The following is a 23,697-nucleotide window of genomic DNA, read 5'->3' as shown; positions in this document are numbered from 1 at the left end:
AAAAATGGCCACCAGGAGCAGTGGATTCATAATGCTGGTACCAAGCCCCAGCGATAACCCTGGAAGCAAAAGGAAGAAAGAAAGAAAAAAAGAAAGAGAGAGAAAGGAAGGAAGGGAGGAAGAAAGAGGGCCAAGAGGTGGTGCACCTGGTTGAGCACACACGTTAGAATGCGCAAGGACCCAGGTTCAAGCCTCCGGTCCCCACTGCAGTGGGAAAGCTTTGTGAGTGGTGAGGCAGTGCTTCAGGTGTCTGTTTCTCTCTCTGTCACCTTCTCCCTCCTTGGTTCTTGACTGCCTCTACACAATAAATAAATAAAGATAATAAAAACAATTAAAAATCATTAAAAAAAAAAAAAAGAAGGAAGAAAAAGAAAGAGAAAGATACCTGCTTCACTGCTTGTGAACTATCTCTGCTGTAGGTGGGGAGTGGAGGGGAGCTTGAACCGCTGTCCTTGCACATGATAACATATGCACACCACCTGGCCCTACTAAGATAGTCTGTTAGTGACATGAATACTGAACCAGGAGAAAGAGTCTCATGCTAGCAACCAAGAGCTCCACCACCCCAGAGGAAGTGCCTCTTCCGGATCATTTGTAGAAGCATGTGACTCAGCTACCACTAGTGATGGCCTAAGTGGAGGGCACTGGACAGGCCTCTTGGCAACCCTCCCTGCAAATGCTGGTGCTTCACGCCATCCCCCCACCCCAGAGCAACCCTCAGCCAAAGGGACCTGAGATTCAGTAGGTCAATATTTCAGTTTCCCTTTAGTGGATCAATGCCAAGGAGTGTTCTGGGAGACACCTCAGAAGGTCCAGAGAGAGAGAGACCCCAACGCCCCACAGCAATAACCATGAAAGCTCTCTTTACTGACTTTCCTCTTTTGCCTGTCTCCTTTCTTGCTGCCCCTCACTTGGCCTCATGGGCTCATTTCCTGAAGAATCTGTCTTCCAGCCAAGCCCTTGTCTCTGGAGCTGATTGCAGGGAAACTCAAGCTGACAGCCTTCTTCCTCCCTCCTCCTGAGTGTGGAAAATGGAAAGAGATAAGGTGATCTCTGTTTGCAGATAGTCTGATAGTGTGAAAGAAAGAACCAAGATGGTCATTCTAAAAATAATACTTAGATGAAGAGGAAGTATTCAAGTAATGATATTTTTAAAAAAATAATAAATATTGCAGATGAGTAATGTCCCTTGGTCCATATTTCCTGAGGGACAAAGAATAGAGAAGCTATCAGGGGAGGGGATGGGATATGGAGTTCTGGTGGTGGGAATTGTGTGGAGTTGTACCCCTCCTATCCTATGGTTTTGTCAATGTTTTCTTTTTTATAAATAAAAATTTAAATAATAATAAATGCCAGTCCCTGTTCAGGGTGCCATTTGCCGGTCTAGCTTTGCGGGCGGGAGACAGACGACCAGGGACTCATGGCTGAGCTGGGAAGCAGTATCTTGTTTATTAATCAGATATATCGCCTTTTATGCATCTCTTCACCGGAAGTGGCAAGGGAAAGGAAATGACTAGGAGAGGGGGCAGAGCAAAAAAAAAAAAGCCCGAACAGAACATAGAAAGCTTCCATCTAACCAGTGGGGATTAAACCAATACCCTGCAGGCAGGGCAGGACAGAGGTAAAACAGTGATTATGTAAATAGACCACATCGTAAGTAATGCAAGTGAACCTAATGTGATGATCAAAACAGAAGGTCTTATAAACAGAATTTAGAAGCATACCAACAAATAAATACAAAAAAGTAAAACAAAAAATAATAAATACAAATCAATTTTCAATGTCAGCAAAATAGTTTAACTGGTAGAGCACAGTACTTGAATGCTTGAGACTCCTGGATTTATCTAGAGTGATAGTCTGACCATAGTGCTCCCCCCCATATATATATATATATATATATATATATATATAGTCTCTCATGTGAATTCTCATGTGAAATAAGCAAATGAATCTTTTTAAAAATGAGTTCTGGCAGAATGTGAGCTCAGATCTGCAGGGATGCAGAGGTCACATAGGCTCCTAAGCTGAATATGGGCCCCAGATTACATCAAATCAATGGGGTTTACAGTCAACAGTATTTATACACCTTTCCCATATTTGGGAGCTACTTTCTTCCCTGATTCAGCTTTCTGTTCCGTCTCCAGCCATGGCATCATCTCCCCAGACAATAACTTAGATCCATCTTTATATCAGATTTCAGAATCAGAGTAAAAAAAAAAAAAAAACTAGTATAGCCACAGGCCCTTTGGAATATAAGTAATATATGCCTACTAGCTATCTACAAAATGGAGAACCCCCAACTCTTCATCTGCACTATTCCAGCCTTTAGGTCCATGATTGGTCAACAATTTGTTGGCTTTGTATGTTAACTCTCTTTTCAACCACCAGGTTCCAGATGCTACCATTTTGCCAACCAGACTCCCCTGGAAAGACAACTCCACCCATGTGCCCTGGAACTCCGATTCCCCAGAGCCCTTCCCCACTAGGGAAAGAGAAAGTCAGGCTGGGAGTATGGATCGACCTGTCAACGCCCATGTTCAGCGGGGGAGCAATTACAGAAGCCAGACCTTCCACCTTCTGCATCCCACAATGACCTTGGGTCTATACTCCCAGAGAGTTAAAGAATAAGAAAGCTATCAGGGGAGGGGGTGGGATACAGAGTTCTGGTGGTGGGAATTTTGTGAAGTTGTACCCCGTTTAACCTATGATTTAGTAAATGTTTCCTTTTTATAAATAAAAAAAATTTTTAAATGAGTGCTGAGTGGGGGAGATAGCATAAAGGCATGCAAGCAGACTCTCATGCCTGAGGCTCTGAATTCCCAGGTTCAATTCCCCCCAAATCAGCCAGAGCTGACCCGTGCTCTGATAAAAAAATAAATAAATAAGTAATGGGGCCAGGCAGTGGCACACCTGATTAAGCGCACACATTACAGTGTGCAAGGACCCTGGTTCAAGCCCCTGGTCCCCACCTGCAGGCGGGGAGGCTTCACGAGTGGTGAAGCAGGGCTACAGATGTCTCTCTGTCTCTCTTCCTCTCTATCTCCTCTTCCCCCTCTCAATTTCTGGCTGCCTCTATCTAATAATAAATCAATAAAATATATAACAAATTAATTAATTAAATAAAAGTGCTAAACAGGAAAATAGTGAAGTGGCTAGAACACTGGACTTGCAAACATGTGGTTTCAAGTTCAATTTGTGGTGTTGCATGTGCCATGATGGTGTTGTGGTTCCCTTTCCACCTCCCCATAAATAAATAAATAAATAAATAAATAAGCCTTTTTAAAAACGGCATTACAAATTTTAAAAGATATAACTCCCCCCCTTTTTTTTAGTATTATCTTTGTTCATTTATTGTATGGAGACAGCCAGGCATCAAAAGGGAAGGGGGTACTAGAGAGAGAGACAGACAGACATTTGCAGCATTGTTTCCCCCCTGCAGGTGGGGACCACAGGCTCCAACCTGGATCCTTGTGCATTGTAACATGTGTGCTCAAGCAGGTACGCCACCATCCAGCCCCAAGGTTTAATTTCTTCCTATCACCAAAGAATAACCATCTAGAACCATAGTTCCTTTTTCCAGGAAAAGAAATCACAGTGACATTTCAATAAGAAAGAATTTTTTAAACTAAGTAATAAACTTAAAATCTTTATTCTTCAATGATGTAGAAATAGACTTGAGCCAGGATAAAGGGATACATTGCTCATGGCTGAGAGAACCCCACATCATACATATTAATATATAAATTGAATGTGACTCCAAGAAGAATGGTAAAATGTTCTTTCCAAAGATTCTAAGTTGTTTCAGGAAATGAATGAACAGGGAATGGTAGGAAAAATCCTAGAAACGGAGAATAGTGAGAGGATTTAGCCCTGTAAGATAATAGTAAAGTATTCTATAAAGCTCCTGAAATTTGTTTTATTTTAAAATACGTTAATTTATTTATTGAACAGAGACAGAGAAATCATAAGGAAGAGGTAGATAGAGAGGAAGAGGTAGATAGAGAGGAAGAGAGACAGACACCTACAGCACTGCTTCACCACTCACAAAGCTTTTCCCCTGCAAGTGAGGACGACAGGCTTAAATCTGGATCCTTGAGCATTGTAACATGTGCGCTCAACCAATCACACCACCGCCTGGCCTTCCTGTAATTTAAAAAGTGTATCTTCAGCAATCTGTAAAGTGGTGGGGTGACTGGAAGCATAAGGTCCTGAGTTCAGTCCTGGCATCATACCAGAGTGATGCTCTGATTCTCTTTCCTCTCTCTCTCTCTCTATTTCTATCTCTCTCTCTCTATTTCTATCTCTACCTCTCTCGTAAAAAATCAAGTCTTTTTTAAGTGTATGCTCAGGAGCTGAGAGATAGCTGGTAGGGCACACACTTTCACATTTTACCATGCTTGAGGAGAGTACTGGTTCAAGCCCCCAGAAGCCACATGGGAACGCCTTGCATGACTCCAGGGAAGGCTTCACCAGCTTTGGAGCAGTGAGCTTTGCAGCAGTGCTGTTTTCTTTCCTCTCTCCCTGTTTCTATGAGATTGAAAAGAAAATAAAGGAAGGAGAATCAGTCCATGGGGAATAATGGAATCATGCAGGCACAAAGCCCCTGTGGCCACAAATATAATAATCATCATAAACTTAGAAAATAAATAAGATGTATACTCATGAAGAATGATAGAATATAGACTTAGAAAAGGTTTGAATCCCATTTCCAACATGTGGCCTCATGTTACTTTATATGTGAAACCAATATGATGGTAGTTAGTACCTATCACACTAGATCATTTAGAACGGAAGGAACTACAACAAAGTAAGTGTTCAGTAAATGACCCATTTGCAAAATTGGTTAAATTCTCTACCAGAAACTATGAGAGAAGGAGCACGCCTGTGATTCATCAGTGAATCCTAAAGGTTTATAACAGGGCATATATTATGAGCTAGGATGGTCTGAAGGGATGAATGAATGAATCAACTCCTTTAAAGGAGGGAAAGCAGAGCATTCAGAGACCAGCTGAATCGTCTCTGGTTGCCTTGTCTTTAATGGAAGAATCCTTTATTTTCTCCTTCTCCTCTCCTCCTCCTTCTCATCTTCCTCCTCCTCCTCTTCCTCCTTCTCATCTTCCTCCTCCCGCTTTTTCTCTTACTCTTTTTTTTTTTTTTTTGGTAACTTCCCATCACAGCCATTGGAATCTCTCTTATCCTTGATCCAGGAAAGCAACTGTGGCCTCTTGTATTGATAGGGTAGCGTCTACCCTGCTTTCTGTGAAAATGTGACATAGTTTCTGAAAATCACTTTTCAAGCAGTTAATGATTTGCAGAACATTTTTAAATGTACTTTAGTGCATTTTATTTTGATGTTCAGATTGGTTTTGGAAAATTATGCTATCATTTCAAAAAGGAAGACTGGCCTCTTGTTAATAAATGAATACATCTTTTCACATATGCCAAGATAAAAAGAAAGAAATTGTGATATATTGCTCAAGCCCAGCAATAAATGCTTTTCCATTGAGCTTCAGTTCCACTAGCAGTTAGTACAAACCTAGAAATACACAATAGTTCTGTTAAGTAAAATATCTCCTTTGGGGGCCGGACAGTGGCGAGCCGAGTTAAGTGCACATAGTGCTAAGTGCATGGACCCTGTTTCCAGCCCTCAGCTCCCCACCTACAGAGGGTCACTTCACAAGCAGTGAGGTAGATCTGCAGGTGTCTATCTTTCTCTCTCCCTCTCTATCTCCCCCTCCTCTCTCATTGTCTTTCTGTCCTATCCAAAAACAATGAAAAGAGGAGCAGTGGATTCGTAGTGCAGGTACCGAGCCCCTGTGATAACCCTAAAAAAAAAAGGCAAAAAAAAAAACCCCAAAAACCTCCTTTAATTTACAGTTAAGACATTGATGTAAAGATATATAGATATAAAGGACACAAATAAGTATAAGTTAGGCAATGCATTTTCTTGGCGGTTAGGGACTAAGAAAGAATAAGTGGGCAGAAATAGATTCATGCACTGCCCACTCCCCGACCACCGCCCTGTATCTCTGTTGGTTCTCACATCTATGTGCTCCTGCTCAAACCCCGCACCACCGTGAGCCCCAGTTCTGTCTACTACCATCCTGCAGGGCTCAGAGCCGCTTCATTACACATCTGGACCCCGCAGCTCCAAGTTTTCTGGGCCCCGCCCTGCCGTTAGGCCCCGCCTCTCACTGTGGCCCCGCCCCCAAACACGCCCATCTTTCCAGACCATTTCCCCCATCCCTGGGCTCGGCTTCACCTCCGCCCCGCCCACCCGGTTCGTTTCCCCCCAATCTGGTCCTGCTCTTCCCATTGGCCCTGCCCACCTCCACCTCCCCAGACGTCCCCGCCTCTCTAATTGGCCCCTCCCGTATCAAGACCCTTCTGGACCGTAGGCCCCGCCCCCCGTTTGGCCCCGCCCCAGCTCGCCCCCGCCTTCGCCCCTGGGCTTCCAGCCCCGCGCCCGCCTCAGCCTGCGGTGGGTCCCTCCGGGCTGAGCCCCGCGGTACAGGGCGCGTCGTTTTGCAGAGCCTGGAGCTCCCCGCACAGCGGCCGGCACTCCCAGGACCCCGCGGCCGCGGCGGCGAGCGGCTGGCGAGGAAAGATGGCCGCCCTGACAACGGTCGTGGTGGCGGCGGCGGCCACTGCGGTGGCAGGGGCGGTGGCGGGGGCGGGCGTGGGCGCGCAGCCGCAGGTAAGCGGGGGGCGGGCGCCCGGCTTTGTGCAATGCACCCCCGGAGCCGCCGGCCGCGGTCTGGGAGCTGCGGGGGGAATCTGCTGGGAGCCCGGCTCTGCAGCGCCCTGGCCGGGTGAGCCTGCTGTGACTCAGTTTCTCCTTCTGACCTGTGCGGGGCAGCGGGCACTCTCGCCTGGGAAGCCCCTGCACCGCGCTCGGTGACAGATTTGCTGCCCAGCTGTGGGTGGTTGCTGTGTTACTGTTGGGGCGCCGGGAACACCTGAGGAACAACATATGGGGGTGGCAGGGCCGGCGAGATCGCTCACCTGCGAAGGTGCTTGCTTCTGTCAAGAGCAAAACATGACCCGGGTTCGAGACTGGCGCTAACCGCACTGGGCGGGGGAGGGGGGCGCAGGTGGGCTTTGGTGCTGAGCTGTCTTTCCCTTTTTATGTATCTATTTATTATTATTCTTATTACTATTTTATTTGATAAGACAAAAAAATTGGGAGGAGATGTCAGAGGAGACAGACACCTGCAGCCCTGTTTCATTGCTCGTGCAGGCCCCACCCTTACCCCCTTGCAGGTGGGGACCAGGGGCTTGAAACCCCCGGGTCCTTGCACATAATAGTAGCATGTGACTTCACGCATTTGAACACAAATTCAAAATGAGTTTCTTCTTGAAGGCTACACAAAAGCACAGGACTGTGCATATCCAAGTGTCATGGACTGTACAATACCTCCCCAGAGATAATCCACAGGGTGAATATCTCAGAGTGGTGGAGCAGGGCTGCAGGAGTCTTTCTCTCTGTGTGTCTCTGTCTCTCTCTCTCTCCCTAGCTCCCTCTACCCTCGCGATTTCTGGCTGTCTCTATCCAATATGTAAAGATAATTAAAAATAAGTAAAATTTTTAAGAGGCCAGGTGGTGGTGCACGTGTTAAGCGCACTTTACAATGGGCAAGGACCTGGGTTCAAGCCCTCGGACTTCACCTACTGGGAGGGGTGGGGTGGGAGTTGGGGGAGAAGCTTTGTGAATGGCGAAGCCCTGCCCCAGGTGTGTTCCTCCCTCTTTGTCTCCTCCTGCCCTCTTGATCTCTGGCTGTCTCTATCAACTAAACAAAGATAATAGCGAATTTAAAAATATATTTTAAAAAGAGATATCCTCAGATATATTGACCTGTGGATATGTAACTTTCCGTGGGGGGGGGGGGACTATGTGGATATGGTTAAATTTAGGGTATTGAGGTAAGGAAATTATCTGAGTAGACTTAGTGTATTGACAAAGGTGATTATGCAAGAGAGTCAGCGGGATCAGAACCAGGAGATGTGACACAATGGAATCCAGAGGATGGAGTGATGGTAAGAAAGGGCCCTGAGATGGCATTGAAGGTGACACTTAAAAGCTGGCAGAAAGGATAGGATGAACTTAAGGTAGTTCATGCACATGTAAATTTATAATGACATACAACTGAAACTATAATGTTACTTCAGGACGGCTGAGATAAGATAATGCTTATGCAAAAAGCCTTTCAAGCCTGAGGCACCAGAGGTCCCCAGCACCACTGTAAGCTAGAGTTGAACAGTGCTCTTTTTTCAATAATAAAGGACTGTGGCCAGGAAAACAGTTCAACTGTCTGGCAGTACTCAGGACTTGCATGAGCATTTGATCCCCAGGGCTGCGGGTACAGGAGTATTGCTCTGGCTTCTCTTTTCCCTCTCCCCCTCTCTCATGACACTCTCTCTAATATGAAAATCAGTCTTTAAATTTTTTCCAGGGTTGTCGCTGGGGCTCGGTGCCTACACTATGAGTCCACTGCTCCCGGAGGCCATTTTTCCCATTTTGTTGCCCTTGTTGTTATTATTGTTATTGTTGCCATAGTTGTTGTTGTTGTTGTTGGATGGGACAGAGAAATACAGAGAGGAGGTATTCACCCAACATGGAGCGACCCACCTGCAGGTGAGGAGCCAGGAGGTTGGAAAGGGGATCCTTGCACCTGTCCTTGTACTTCACGCCACATGAGCTTAACCTGGCTGGCTGCTGCCTGGCCCCCTTTTAAAATTTTAAGGAACCGGGAGTCCGGCAGTAGCTCAAAGGGTTAAGCGTATATGGTGCAAAGCGCAAGGACAGACATGAAGATCACAGTTCCAGCCCCCTGGCTCCCTGCTTAGAGGGGAGTCACTTCACAAGTGATGAAGCAGGTCTGCAGGTGTCTATCTTTCTCTTCCCCTCTCTGTCTTCCCCTCCTCTCTCCATTTCTCTCTGTCCTATCCAACAACAATGACATCAATTAACAACAATAATAATAACTACAACAATAAAACAAGGGCAACAAAAGGGAATAAACATTTAAAAAAAATTTAAGGAACCGGGACATAGTTCACCCTATAGAACTAACGACTTACCTTGTGTGAAACTATATTTTTGTTCTGACACCTCATGGGATCACCATGGATAGTACTTGGGGTGGGAGTTATGCTCCACGGATGGTTGAAGGATGCTATGGTGTTTCTACTCTGTCTGCCACTCCTATCTTCTCTCTTCATATTTTTCTCCTGAAGAAATGAAAGAAAGAAAGAAAGAAAGGATCAGGCTCAGTGGGATTGCACATACATAAGACCCTGGGTTCATTCCCTGATGTCATAAACAAAAATTAATAATATATACTTCAGTAATTTTTTTTTTTTAAAGTGAAGTGTGTGGTGCAGGAGGTGGTACAGCAGATAAAGCTTTGGACTCTCAAGCACGAGGTCCCAAGTTCAATCCCTGACAGCATATATACTGGAGTGATGTCTGGTTCTTTCTCTCCTCCTATTTTTCTCATTAATAAATAAATAAAATCTTAAAATGAAAAAAAAAGTGAAGTGGATTCCCTCACTCCCAAAAACATAATACCCCAGAAAAAAAACATAATCCCTTTAACTTCTTAATTTCAAACTTGGTCTCCAAGCCAGAAGAGAATAATTCTGTGTTCTGTAGGCAACTGTGATTGCCATATACTGATTTCTGGTGAGTTTGTTACAGTAGCAATAGGAAACTAATATGCGGGTGGTAGCGCAGCAGGTTAAGCGCAGGTGGTGCAAAGCACAAGGACCAGAGTAAGGATCCCGGTTCAAGCCCCTGGCTCCCCACCTGCAGGGGAGTCGCTTCACAAGTGGTGAAGCAAGTGTGCAGGTGTCTGTCTTTCAGTCCCTCTCTCTGTCTTCCCCATCTTTCTCCATTTCTCTGTCCTATCCAACAACAACAACATTAATAACAATAATAGTAACTACAACAATAAAACAACATGGACAACAAAAGGGGATAAATATCAAAAAAAAAAAAAAAAGAAGAAGAAGAAACTAATATGTCAGGGCAGATTTGAGAAGACTGTAGGCTACCATCTTTGGGTAACTTTGAAGATCTATGCAAACAGAAAGTGAAGTCTGTGGTAGACTTGTAATCACCTACCCCAGAATAGACAGCATGCCTTGTCATGCACACCACTTCACCAGAGACTGTGAAAGAAAAAAGAAAAAAAAAAAAATCCCTGACCAGCCAGTTGTTAGCTGAGAACCAAGATAACCCAGAGATTCCAGCTGCTCAGCAAAGAATATAGATTTTACAGAATTTATTCAAGAAAGTAACTACATCCTTAGCAATAACAGACCTGGGGGAAAGGAAAAAAGGATCTCATTTTCATTGCTACATTAAATTATCTAAGTGTTCATTTTTAAACAAAAAAAAAGTATGTTGCATGCAGAATAACAAGAAAATATGAACACACAGGGTAAAACTAATTGAAGGAGTCGAAAGAAACGATTCCTAATGAAGACTAGATATTAGACATAATAGATAAAGACTTTAAATCTGCTATGGTAAGGACATTTGAAAAAAATAATGGAGACAAAGGTGGGAGAAGTTCCAGACTCAGTGAGGCAGTGCTGCAGCTATCTCTCCTCTCCCGATCTCTCTTCCCTTCTCTGTCCCTCTCTATTTCTCTTTGTCTGTATCATAACAAGAATGGGAGCTGTGGAGTCATCACACAGTCACCAAGATCCCTGGTGGCTGAAAGAAGAATCTTTAATGTAGGGCCAGGGAGATATAGTCCAGCCTGTTAGAATACCTGCTTGCATGCTCAAAGTCACAGAGGTTACAGGTTCAGTTCCCAGCACCACCTTGTCCCAGATCTAAGTAGTAATCTGGCTCTCTCTCCCTTTCCCTCTCCCTCTCTTTCACATACTCTCTCTTCCAGTCTCTCTCATTTTTTATTAGTGATTAAAAATGATTAACAAGATTGTAAAATAACAGGTACAATTCTATACAGTTCCCACCACCAGAGTTCCGTGTCCCATCCCCTCCATTGGAAGCTTCCCTATTCTTTATCCCTCTCTGGGAGTATGGGCCAAAATTCTTTATGGAGTACATAAGGTGCAAGGTCTGGCTTCTGTAATTGCTTCTCCCCCTGGACATGGATGTTTCCTGCCTCATTTTCTTGTCCTTAATAAATGAACAAATCTTTGTCAAATTAAATAGATCATACCATCCTCCTGTTCAATACCCCTTCAATACCTCCTGTTCAAACCCCTTCAATAAAATCTGGACTCCAAGGCTGGGTGGTGGTTGCACCCAGTTAAGTGCACACAGTACTAAGCTTAAGGAATCACTCAAGGATCTGGGTTTGAGCCGTCAGCTCCTCACCTTCAGGTGGGAAGCTTCACAAGCGGTGAAGCAGGTCTGTAGGTGTCTCTCTTTATCATTCCCTCTCTAGCTTCCCCTCCCCCCCCTCAATTTCTCTCTGTCCTAGCCAATAAAACAGAAGAAATGGCCACCAGGAGCAGTGGATTCATAGTGCTGGCCCTGAGCCCCAGCTATAACCCTGAAGGCAAAAGAAAAAAAAAATTCTGGACTCCCTATGTGAGTGATCTACTTTCACCTGCCAAGCTCCCCACCTGCTATTTTCATGTCCTAGGCATCTTTCCTGTGCAAGGGTTATTTACACTTGCTGGTTCCTCCCACTGGGACAGCCACACTTGGTCCATGCTGCACAATGGACTCCATTCTTCCTTAGACTGTACTCTTCCCTGACCTTCTGTGGCCTCTCTGACTGAGAAAACAGTCCTTTGCTCCATTAGCTCCACCTCAACACAGTTGATGTTTCTTAATAGCAGTGGCCTGAGCCTGTGTTTTTGATCGACTGGTGGCTTGCTTGCTTGCTCTGTTCAGATCAGACTCCCTCACTGAACTGGGGGCCATTTTTGTTTTCCTAGTGTCTCCGTAGCCCCACGTGATGTAATTACTCAGTACATTTCACCATGTTATATAATGTAGTACACAGGAGTTAGATATTTTTGAAAAAAATCCCTAGAGACTGCTAACAGTTCTCACTCAGTAATTTAACATAAAAATATTTTTTATTTTATTATTTATTTATTTACCCTTTTGTTGCCGTTGTTGTTTTTATTGTTATTATAGTTATTACTAATGTTGTTATTGATGTCATTGTTGTTGGACAGGACAGAGAGAAATGGAGAGAGGAGGGAAAGACAGGGGGAGAGAAAGATAGACACCTGCAGATCAGCTTCACCACTTGTGAAGCGACTCCCCTGCAGGTGGGGAGCCGGGGGCTCGAACCGGGATCCTTAAGCCAGTCCTTGCACTTTGTGCCATGTGCACTTAACCCCCTGCACTACCGCCCAACTCCCTGTAAAAATATTTTTTAAAAAATAGTTAAATAAGATTAATTTCAAAGTTATCTCCCAAGAAATCCAATTATTAATATTTTATTTCTGGGGAAAATAAAATCCACCTTTGTCTCTTACCGATGGCAAGACACATTTGTTCTCTCTGCAGAACGATGGCTGTTTTGGTGCTCCCAGTGGAATTCATGCATTTCACCTTCAAAACTGGAAGCAGAAAGTTAGTCGGACCAAGAAAACGGAGTTTATACGCACAGCAGAAAAACTGAAAAATCAGTAAGTAGGAGAGCATCGTCTCCAAAACGGTCTCCAGCTATTTATTGTGAATAATATAAAGTTAATTCTACTCCACCTCTCCTAACCCCGTATCAACTTGCAAGATTGGGGTAATTATTGGCCTTACAGATATGAAGAAGAGAGAGAAAGACAGAGAGAGAGAGAGAGAGACAGGGGAGAGTGAGGAAGGTGGGTAGTATGAAATTGGCATAGGGTAAGAGAACACTTAAATAAAGTTACTTTCAAGTAGCTCCTTAAATCTTAGTTCATTTTACAATTTTAATTAGCATATTTGAAGGGAACAAAAGTTATTTCTTTATAATTGACATATCAGATAACAGATTGAATATAGGTGCACTTGCCCAGGTCAGATCTCACTAAATATTTTTAAGTAAAAGAATAAAGAGAAGACTTGTTTCTCAAGAGAAAATGTGCCTATTTCAGGAGGAGGGAGGGGTACTGGGAAGTGTGGGGCAGCAGAGCACTAATCTTTCTGTAATACAGATCAGGAGGTCCCAGGTACAGTACCTGGACTGAACAGTACTCTGGTGTCTGTCTTGTCTCTCTCTCTCTTGAAAATTAAGTAAAATCAATCTTTGAAAAGGACTTGAACTCAGATCCTTGTACATGATAATGTGTACCCTCAACTGTGCCCCACTGCCCAGCCCCTGTTGGGTTTTTACAAAAGTATTATGTCAGGGTCCGGGTAGTGGTGCACCTACTTGAGCACACAGATGTGCAAGGACCCAGGTTCGAGTCCACTGTCCCCACCTGCAGGGGGGAAAGCTTTACAAATGGTGAAGCAGTGCTGCAAGTGTCTCTGTCTCTTACCCTCTCTGTCTCTCCCTTCCCTCTCAATTTCTGCCTATTTCTATCCAATAAATAAATAAACATAATAAAAAAAATTTTAAAGAAACAAAAAAAAAGTATTATGTCTTGGATACTAAAGACATCATTGATTTCATTGGGCATGACAATAACATTATAGTTGAGTAAGTAGAACATTTCTGTCCTCTCTAGGAATGTACACCAGAGTATGTTGGTATGAAATTATAGAACATAGCTGATGTACTTTAAAAATATTTAAGCCTCGGGAGTCAGGCTGTAGCGCAGCGGGTTAAGCGCAGGTGGCGCTAAGCACAAGGACCCGCATAAGGATCCTGGTTGAAGCCCTGGCTCCCCACCTGCAGGGGTGTCGCTTCACAAGTGGTGAAACAGGTCTGCAGGTGTCTATCTTTCTCTCCCTGTCTCTGTCTTCCACCCTCCCCTCTCCATTTCTCTCTGTCCTATCCAACAACAATGACAACAATAATAACTACAACAATAAAACAACAAGGGCAACAAAAGGGAATAAATAAATAATAAATTTAAAAATATATTTAATAAAATATATATATATATATTTAAGCCTCGGGGCCTGTTGGTGGCACAACTGGTTGAGCGCACATGTTAACAATGGGCAAGGACCCAGGTTCGAGCCCCTGATCCCCACCTGTAGGAGGAAAGTTTTGCAAGTGATGAAGCAGGTCTGCAGGTGTCTCTCTGTTACTCTCCCTCCCTATCTCCGCCTTCATCTCAATTTCTGCCTATCTCTAGCCAATAAATAAATAAAGATAATTAATAAATATATATGTATATATATTTTTAAGCCTCAGACTGGAGAGACAGCATAATGGTTATGCAAAAAGAGTTTCATGCATGAAGCTACAAGGTCCCAGCTTCAGTCCCCAGCACTACATTAAGCCAGAGTTGAGCACAGTACTTTGGGGGGAAAAGAAAAAAAAAGAATCACTTCATAAAGAACCACACTTAAAAATTACACACACACACACACACACACAAATGACTCAACAAAGATAAGAAAACAAAGAATGATACATGAAGCCAGAGAGTAAAACCAGAGTGAAAAAAAACCAGAGAGTAAAGCCAGAGTGGCATGAAGATATATGAAGAGAGCCAATTGACTGTTCTCTGCTTTGGGGCTACAGCTAATATTTTTATATTAAATCTGTGTTGTTTCATCTACTTGGTGGCGGTAGGTATTTAGGTCATGGCAAACAGTGGTGCCACTAATTGCAATCATGTTGAATATATGTGGGTGTGATGTTTTTGTTTTTTGGAAAAGCTTATAGAACTGCTGGGTCCAAAGGTGTGTAAATTTGCATATGTGATAAGCTTGGCTAAATTATCCTTAATGGGGGATTGGCAGTGCCACAAACAGCGCATGAGATAAGAAAACCTACTTCACTGCGTTTTTAATCAACAGATTTTTTTAAAAATATATTTTTAAACTTTTTTTATTTTCTCTTTTGTTGCTCTTGTTTTTTATTGTTGTTACAGTTATTGTTGTTATTGATGTTGTTGTTGTTGGATAGGACAGAGAGAAATGGAGAGAGGAGGGGAAGACAGAGAGAGGGAGAGAAAGACAGACACTTGCAGACCTGCTTTACCGCTTGTGAAACAACCACCCTGCGGGTGGGGAGCTGGGGCTCAAACCAGGATCCTTGCGATGGTTCTTGCACTTTGCGCCAGGTACGCTTAACCCACTGCGCTACTGCCTGAATCCAAATCAACAGATTTTATCAACAGAATATATTATTTAAATGTGACTTTTTTGGGGGAGGGGACTAACCTGATAGATGTCTAATGGTGATGTGTACAAGAGTAACATGTCAGCGTGGTAAATGATGTCTCAACATTCATGGACGTATCTGCGTGAGGCCAAGCATCTGTTTTATCTGCTTGACAACTGACCTCCATTAGTACTTTCTTTTCCCCCTTTACTAGAGCACTGCTCAGCTCTGGTTTATGGTGGTGCAGTGTACTACTGAACCTGGAGCTCAGCACCCCAGGCACAAACTCCATTTGCATAACCATTATGCTATCTCCCTAACCCTCCATGAGTACATCTAGAGTGTGTATAGGTTAATCCAGCTAGTCCTGGAATGGCAAGACATAACTCCATTATGATCCAAGCACACCTTGCGTCGGCGGCCAATATTTCTGTTTGACCAGTGCACTTCCCCTCTACACCCCACCCCACGTCCTGCCAGAGCCTCTACGGGCTTCTCGGCCACCCTCCATCTGTTAAGAGCTGAGCTGCAGATGGAAAGCTGTCTTGACGTCCTCTCTCATTGCTTCCTTTCTCAAACACATGCGCGGTTAGTTAGGAGCCCAGCAGTCTTACATGTTTGCCCCTGCGTACAAGGACCTGGGTTCAAACCCCCAGCCCTCCCCTGCAGCAGGGAAGCTTTGTGAGCAGGGAAGCAGTGCTGCAGGTGTCTTAACTTTTTTACTCTCTCTATTCCCACCCTTAACTCTCAGTTTCTTTTTTTTCTTTAATTATTTTTATTTATAAAAAGGAAAACACTGACAAAAACCATAGGATAAGAGAGGAAACTCCACACAGTTCCCACCACCAGAACTCCGTATCCCATCCCCTTCCCTGAGAGCTTTTCTAGTCTTTATCCCTCTGGGAGTATGGGCCCAGGGTCATTATGGGGTGTAGAAGGTCTCAAACAGTATTTAGTAGTTGTAAACATATAGCACCAAATATCCTTTTTTCTTTTTTTCCTTTTTCCTTTTTTTTTTTTTTTTTTTTAATCAGACCACTGATCAGCACTGGCTTCCGGTGGTATAGGGGATTGAACCTGGGACTTTGGAGCTTTTGACATGGGTCTCTTTGCATAAACATTAAGCTATCTACCCCCTACCGTCTTTTTCTTTTTTCTTTTCTTTCTTTTTTTTCCCCCTCTCAGTTTCTCTATCAATGAAAGAAAGGAAGTTTAAGAAATTTGGGGGGCCAGGAGTTGGTGTACATACTTCAACGCGCAAGGACCCAAGTTCAAGTCCTCTGACCCCCATCTGCAGGGGGAAGGCTTCACAAGTAGTGAAGTAAAGCTGCAGGTGTCTCTCTGTCTTCCTCACTATCTCACCCTCCCTTTCAATTTCTCTGTCTCTGTCTAATAAAAAGAATAAATAAATTTTAAAATACATTAAAAATTTTTTTCAAAAGGAGTGGCAAATTTGCCACATGGGCATGAAGCCCCAGCAATAACCCTAGTGGCAATAAAAAAAAAAAAGTTAAAGGGGGCTAGGCACCTGATTGAGCACACAGGTTACAATGTGCAAGGACCTGGTTCAAACCCCCGGTCCCCACCTGCAGGGGGAAAGCTTTGTAAGTGGTGAAGCAGTGTTGCAGGTATCTCTCTGTATCTCTCCCTATATTCCCCTTCCCTCTCAATTTCCGGCTATTTCTATTCAATAAATAAAGACAATAAAAAAAAATAAAGGCAATGCCTAAAGATACTTAACCACTCATAAATCCAGTATTAGTGGAGAAATCATTTTAAATCCTCACCATATGGGATAAAGAAGATTGATATTGAAATTTAAAAGAAAAATCTTAATCCAACAAAAATAGTGTATTGATATTCTTCTTTAAGCTCCCACCCCCAGCTCAAATTTACAATTAGCTTTTTTTTTTTTTTTCTAGTAGAGCACTGTTCAGCTCTAGCTTGTGATGGGAGAGAGGCAGTTGAACCTGGAACTTTGGAGCTTCATACATTAGAGTCTTTTTTTTATATATATAAAAAGGAAAACACTGACAAAACCATAGGATAGCTAGTAGGCATATTTTAGTTATATTCCAAAGGGCCCATGACCATACGAGTTTTTTCCTGAGCCTGACCTCTGATATGCAGGTGGACCCAAGTTATTGTCTGGGGAGATGATGTCATGGCTGGAAAAAGGACCAGAAAGCTGGATCAGGGAAGAGAGTAGCTCCCTAATATGGGAAAGGTGTATAAATATTGACTGTAGACCCCATCAATTTGATCTGGGGCCCATATTCAGCTTAGAAGCCTATGTGGCCTCTGAATCCCTGTAGATCTGAGCTCACATTCTGTGGTCATGAGTAGGAACATTCCAAGCTGCCCCAGTTTCAGGGACCATCTTCCTCAGGTGGTAGATAGAGTATGTTGTCCAGCCTCCCTTTGGAGGATGGAACATTCTCTACTGTTGTTGATCCACATTGAGGGCAAGGTCCTGTGGGGGCCCGCAAAGGGGTCCATTGTATTGTTCCTGATAGAGATGACGAGTAACAATGAAGGGAGGGATTTATTCAAGGTCTAGGCTTATCATGTCTGTGTGGGAATCCCAGGACTCCTTGACTAGGGCCCCAGATGATGGGGTGGCTTGATAGTGACTAAAGAGTCATCATTAAAGTAGGCCAGTCTCTTGCCCTTATTCAGCTTTTGTTGTCCTTACTTTTATAAGGTTAGCTTTGGAGTAAGTGAGGGAAGTGTAATAGGATATAGGTGAGGAGGGTATCTAGGTCTCAGTAGAAACTATTTCATTAGGAACTTTATGGTGTCTTTTTGGGTCTTTCTACTTGCTTACTGCATATATTGACTCACTGCAGACTATTGTGTGCTTTTGCTTTCAGGTATATATTTTGCCCTAATTTATGGATACATGTGTATATCTGGCCTATCTAATGGGACCTGGTCTATATCTAGTTTTTTGAGATTTTGTTAGGAAGTAAACCTTCTGGAATGGAATTAGAGGATCCTATGAAAGGAAAGGTCTCACCCAAGTAATGAGGCTAAAGGGTTGACATTCCATGCCTGACATCTCTGGACACAGTCTGAAGTGAGGCATGCTGAGGTGGTACTCCTTGCATTATTTAGGTTGGGATCAGCAGATGCAGTATCATTTGGTATGAATTGAGAGAAGCATGCAGGAAAGTGAGCCCCACCCTAGAGGTTCCAGGACTGGGGGAAATAGGCCTTTATAGAGGAAGCGGGAGGTTCCTGCTGTCTTCAAGTTTAAGACGGCAATAGATAGTTATTGCTATAATCAAGTTATTTTGCAATTGGGTTAACTTTGAAAATACCATTGTTAGGATTTGCTGCATCATACACGACATCACCACAATTTATGTCGCTTGACTATATATATAGCTTGTCTTATAAAGTAATGCCACCAGTTGCTTCTTTTCTCCCTGATCCAAGCTTTTAGAAGAAGACAACATTTCAAAGAAGAAGTCATTATTAGAAATGTGTTACCAGGGGGTCGGGTGGTGGCGCAGTGGGTTAAGCGCACATGGCGCAATGCGCAGGGACCGGCGTAAGGATCCAGGTTCGAGCCCCCGGCTCCCCACCTGCAGGGGAGTCACTTCACAGGTGGTGAAGCAGGTCTGCAGGTGTCTATCTTTCTCTCCCCTCTCTGTCTTCCCCTCCTCTCTCCATTTCTCTCTGTCCTATCCAACAACAAAGCAACGTCAACAATGGCAATAATAACCTCAACGAGGCTGCAACAACTAGGGCAACAAAAAAGGGGAAAAATGGCCTCCAGGATCGGTGGATTCATGGTGCAGGCTCTGAGCCCAGCAATAACCCTGGAGGAAAAAAAAAAAAAAAAAAAGAAATGTGTTACCAATTTTAAACCACTGTTAAAATTCAGTCTGGTTGAACATTTGAAGTCTTAAGTGCTTAGACTTCACCCCAAGGTCTGTGCATTAAAAGGTTTGAGACATTCAATCAGTTTTTCCCACTCTACATGAGAGTCTTTTTACAAAACCATTATGCTATCTATCTCCCATCCACAATTAGAACTCTTTACTGGTTTATTGACTAAATCCCAGGGGCAGAGATGAGTTGAAATGAGCTTTGAAGTAAATGTCGGCAATATGCCTAAAAACAAACTAAATAAATATCCTTTTTTCCTCAAGTGTTTTTCTTTTAAAGCCTTGATCTTATTAATAATGTTAATGGTTTGAGTTGCCACGGTGTATTTATTTTAATTATCTTTTTTATTGGGTAGAGACAGCTAGATATCATGGGGGAGGGGAGAAATAGAGAGACAGAGAGACACTTGCGACCCTGCTTCACCACTTGCAAAGCTTTCCCCCTGAAGGTGAGGACTGGTGCACTCAACCAGGTGCACCACCACTTGGCTCCACCATCGGGGGGGGGGGGGACTTTTTACAGGAAAAGGACCCCTACATATAATTTCACCTCATATTAATTACACCCCTCCCTTTGGACAGTGGAAGATTGTTACTATTCATATTTTATGGTTCACCCCAGGACAGTTTGAGTATCTTGAGGGTCCTTCTCAGAGGTCACCTGTGTGGTTATGGTGTAATCAGTAGCCAAAGGCTTATGTATGTGTTTTCATAGCAAGTCGGCAAGCATTTTCCCAAGCTAACATTTCACAGTTTCAGTAGAAATCCCAAGTACTTGTGATTTCGGTTGAACGCAACTCTTTCGTAACTACAACTTGTAAGCCATATGAATCCATGGAATTATATTGCCACTTCTTAGCTGAATTAAACCAAATATGAAAGTGCTGACCGTTGTGTCTTCATATTTTCAACTGTTGAAAAAAATGTAATATATATATACATATATACATATATATATACCGTTTGCTTATTTTCCTAAAGAGTTATCAGCATTGAGAAAGAGAAACACAGTCATTTCTACAGCCAAAAAGGTGACTTCAGAGCGGAGCATAGTGCGCTGGAAGAGTTGGAGAACAAACTGATTAACAGCAGGAAAACAGAAAGTAAGTTACGCTCATGAAGGGCTACGCACTGTAGTGTTGCCATGTGTTTGTCTTTGTGCACTGGCTGTGGTACAGTTACTAGCAAAACACTTTACCGTGGTAATAAGCTTGTCTTTGGAGGGTATGATTTTTATCACTTGTTATGTCACTGTTCAGTCGTTCTAATTAGATGGAGGCTTTTTTTTTTTTTTAATTTGACTTCTATTGGGAAAGTATTTTACATGTGATTATTGTCTCAGGCATTAACACATCACATTGCATTGGATTGCTTTCTTTGTATGTTTCTTCCAATGTAGTTCAGGAAAAAAGAGAGTTTTAGGTTGAGAGGCAAGTGATACCACTCGCTTTTCTTCAAATAAAGGGGACTAGACAGCTGAGATATCTGACTTCCGCTCGTTACCTTTGTATTGTTGACTGACCCCTGGATTAAGTAAACATCAACAGATTCGGAGCATATAATTAGTAGTGGCACAGAGGGAACAAGTCACGTGATTGGGTAATGCTCAGGTTAACAACCATTGCTAATTCCGGAGAATTGTTTATTCACCCAGTGAGATGATGCATGAGGAAGTGCCTTAGGAATGGTACTGCAGGGTTTTTCTGATGTTTGTTAGGAATATAAATTATCCTGACACTGTGAGGAAAGTTGACCTGAAAAAAAGAATTCTTGGAGAATCACCTATTGGGGGCTGAGGAAGCAGCTAAGAAAACACGAGGTCCTGGGGGCGTTTCCGGACACACACACACCTTTTTTCATTGTATTATAGATCTTATATGTCATGAAATCCTTATAAAAAGGATTTGCAGGGAGTCAGGCAGTAGCACAGCGGGTTAAGCGCACATGGCGCAAAGTGCAAGGACCAGCATAAGGATCCCGGTTCGGACCCCTGGCTCCCCACCTGCAGGGGAGTCGCATAACAAGCGGTGAAGCAGGTCTGCAGGTGTCTCTTTCTCTGTCCCTCTCTATCTTCCACTCCTCTCCCCATTTCTCTCTGTCCTATCCAACAATGATGACATCAGTAACAACAATAACTACAACAATAAAACAAGGGCAACAAAAGGGAATAAATAAATATTTTTTAAAAAATATTTTTTGAGAAAGTTTTCTTTAAAAAAGTTGGTTAAAAGGAAAAATAACAATTATCAACTAATTAAGCTTTATTAAGACTTGTTACGTAGAAGTTGTAGTGCTTATGGTACTTACTTAAGGTCAGTTAAAAGACAATAATTTTTTTTCCTTTAGATTATAAGATTGCACTATTTTCAAAAGTTGTATTTAGGGGGCTGGGCTGTGGCACACCCAGTTGAGCACACATGTTACTATGTGCAAGGGCCTGGGTTCAAGCCCCCGGCTCCCTACCTGTAAGGGGGTCACTTCACAAGCAGTGAAGCAGGTCTGCAGGTGTCTACTTTTCTCTCCCCCTCTGTCTTCCCCTCTTTTCTCAGTTTTTCTCTGTCCTATCTAACAACAAAAACAGCAATAACAAGGGCAACAAAAATGGGAAAAATGGCCTCCAGGAGCAGTGGATTCAGAATGAAGGCACTGAACCCCAGCAGTAACCCTGAAAACAAAACAAAACAAAACACAAAGTCATCTTTTGTAGCAATTGCCACTTTTTTTTTCCTCTTCCTTTGAAACAACTATAGGAACGAGTAAGGAAACTGGATTTCTGTGGTGTCTGAACACTATGAAAAATCTTAACATACACCAGTTAAATAACAAATATGTACAATCTGTATTCATTAATCTAAATTTTTCTAATAAAATACTTTATGCCACACACACACAAAGAAAACTAGATTTCTGGTTCTCCTTGATTTCTGGAGCAATTTCAGCATTCCTCACTTGATATTTCTTTGTTGGTTTCTTGACCAAGGGTGCCACTCTGCTCTGGCTATTGGTAATGCCTGGGGTTGACCTGTAACCTCTCACATGCACGTCCTATGTATTACCACTAGGTTAATATTCCTTAACACCTTTATCTAGGAAAAGGATATAAAAAGGATATAGAAGTTTCCCTCTTCACATATTACAGCTTAGAAATAGTAAATATGTATATATTACCTCAAGTGTCATGTCACAGTTTTCGATTACTTAACACTCTACCTGGGGGCTAAGCAGTAGTAGTACACTGGGTTAAGCGCATATAGTGTGAAGTGCAGCGACCTAGGCAAGGATCCTGGTTCGGGCCCTTGACTCCCCACCTGCAGGGAGGTTGATTCACAATCGGTGAAGCAGGTCTGTAGGTATCTCACTTTTCTCTCCCCCCTCTCTATCTTCTCCTTTCTCAATTTCTCTCTGTCCTTTAGCCAGTGTAACACTTCACAGACCACATCTCTCTTTCCTATCCAACAACAGCAGCAATAACAACAACAATGGAAGCAAGAAAAAAAAGATGATGACCTCCAGGAGCAGTGGATTCATAGTTGAGGCATAAAAATGGGAGTCGGGGGGGACCTCTTTGCCTGTGCATAGCACCTGTTCTAGATGAGATATTTAAAAGTGCGTGCTTCTTTCTCACAGGAGCAAAAATCCAGCAACAGTTGGCCAAAATACATAGCAATGTAAAGAAACTTCAGCATCAGTTAAAAGATGTAAAGCCTACACCTGATTGTAAGTAAACTTAGAGTCAGTAGTCTTTCTTGAGAGCTTATTTGGAGGTTCTAGCAGGGGAGTGCAGCTACTCGGATACCCTCGACCGAAGACCGATTGTCTCTATTCGGACCGAGCATGCAGCTTCGGGAGGGACGCACATGGAGCGGTGAGGGAGGAAGGGGACACCTGCCTAGCCAGCCAGATCAGCCGAATCAACTGGTGATCAGTGGGGTGACAGATATCACACCCAGGTCGCCCTCACATCCTCAGTAGTCTTATGAAGTAGCATTTTCTGCTGTTCTTCAGCAAAGTTTATACTTTGCTAATAAGAAATATTTTTGTAAACCATGACTAGGGGACCGGGTGGTACTGCACCTGGTTGAGCGCACACGTTACGATGTACAAGGACTCGGGTTCAAGACCCCAATCCTCATCTGCAGAGGGAAAGCTTCACAAGTGGTGAAGCAGGTGTCTCTTTGTCTCTCTCCCTCTCTATCTCCCCCTTCCTCTTAATTTCTGGCTATTTTTATCCAATAAATAAAGATAATTTTTAAAAAGCGTGACTAGGTCACTAATAAAAATAAATTAGTCAAAAGTTATTTCTGTTTGTCACTAGTGAAACTAAGACCTACTTGGTTGATTAGAGATCAATAAAGTTGCACTGGGAAACTTTAATATCTGGTATTTATGTAGTTTTCTTTTAACTTTAAAAAAAAAACAAACAGGGAGTCAGGCAGTAGGTAGCACAGCGGGTTAAGTACACGTGGCGCAAAATGCCAGGACTGGCATAAGGGTCCTGGTTCGAATCCCTGGCTCCCCACCTACAGGGGAGTCGCTTCACAGGCGGTGAAGCATGTGTCTATCTTTGTCTCCCCCTCTCTGTCTTCCCCTTCTCTCTC

General features: G+C 43.1%; 1 protein-coding gene across 3 annotated transcripts in view; it reads left to right on the top strand.

Annotated features, from left to right (window-relative positions):
- The first annotated feature begins 6,428 nt into the window (after positions 1 to 6,428).
- CCDC112 (coiled-coil domain containing 112) overlaps positions 6,429 to 23,697 on the top strand; it is a 34,512-nt gene continuing 17,243 nt past the window's right edge. For 2 of the 3 annotated variants that reach the window (XM_060177189.1, XM_016187616.2), the window contains exons 1-4: positions 6,429 to 6,697; positions 12,509 to 12,630; positions 20,081 to 20,202; positions 22,727 to 22,816. In XM_060177189.1, the coding sequence (XP_060033172.1) occupies positions 6,608 to 6,697; positions 12,509 to 12,630; positions 20,081 to 20,202; positions 22,727 to 22,816 (424 nt within the window). In that variant the 5' untranslated portion in view covers positions 6,429 to 6,607. The remainder of the gene's footprint in view (positions 6,698 to 12,508; positions 12,631 to 20,080; positions 20,203 to 22,726; positions 22,817 to 23,697) is intronic. The other variant, XM_060177184.1, reaches the window with a different exon arrangement.

The sequence above is a fragment of the Erinaceus europaeus genome, chromosome 2 (genome assembly GCF_950295315.1).
Source record: "Erinaceus europaeus chromosome 2, mEriEur2.1, whole genome shotgun sequence".
NCBI classification, from domain to species: Eukaryota; Metazoa; Chordata; class Mammalia; order Eulipotyphla; family Erinaceidae; genus Erinaceus; species Erinaceus europaeus.
The sequence above is the reverse complement of the archived record's forward strand: the minus strand, read 5'-3'. Positions and strand labels throughout refer to the sequence as shown.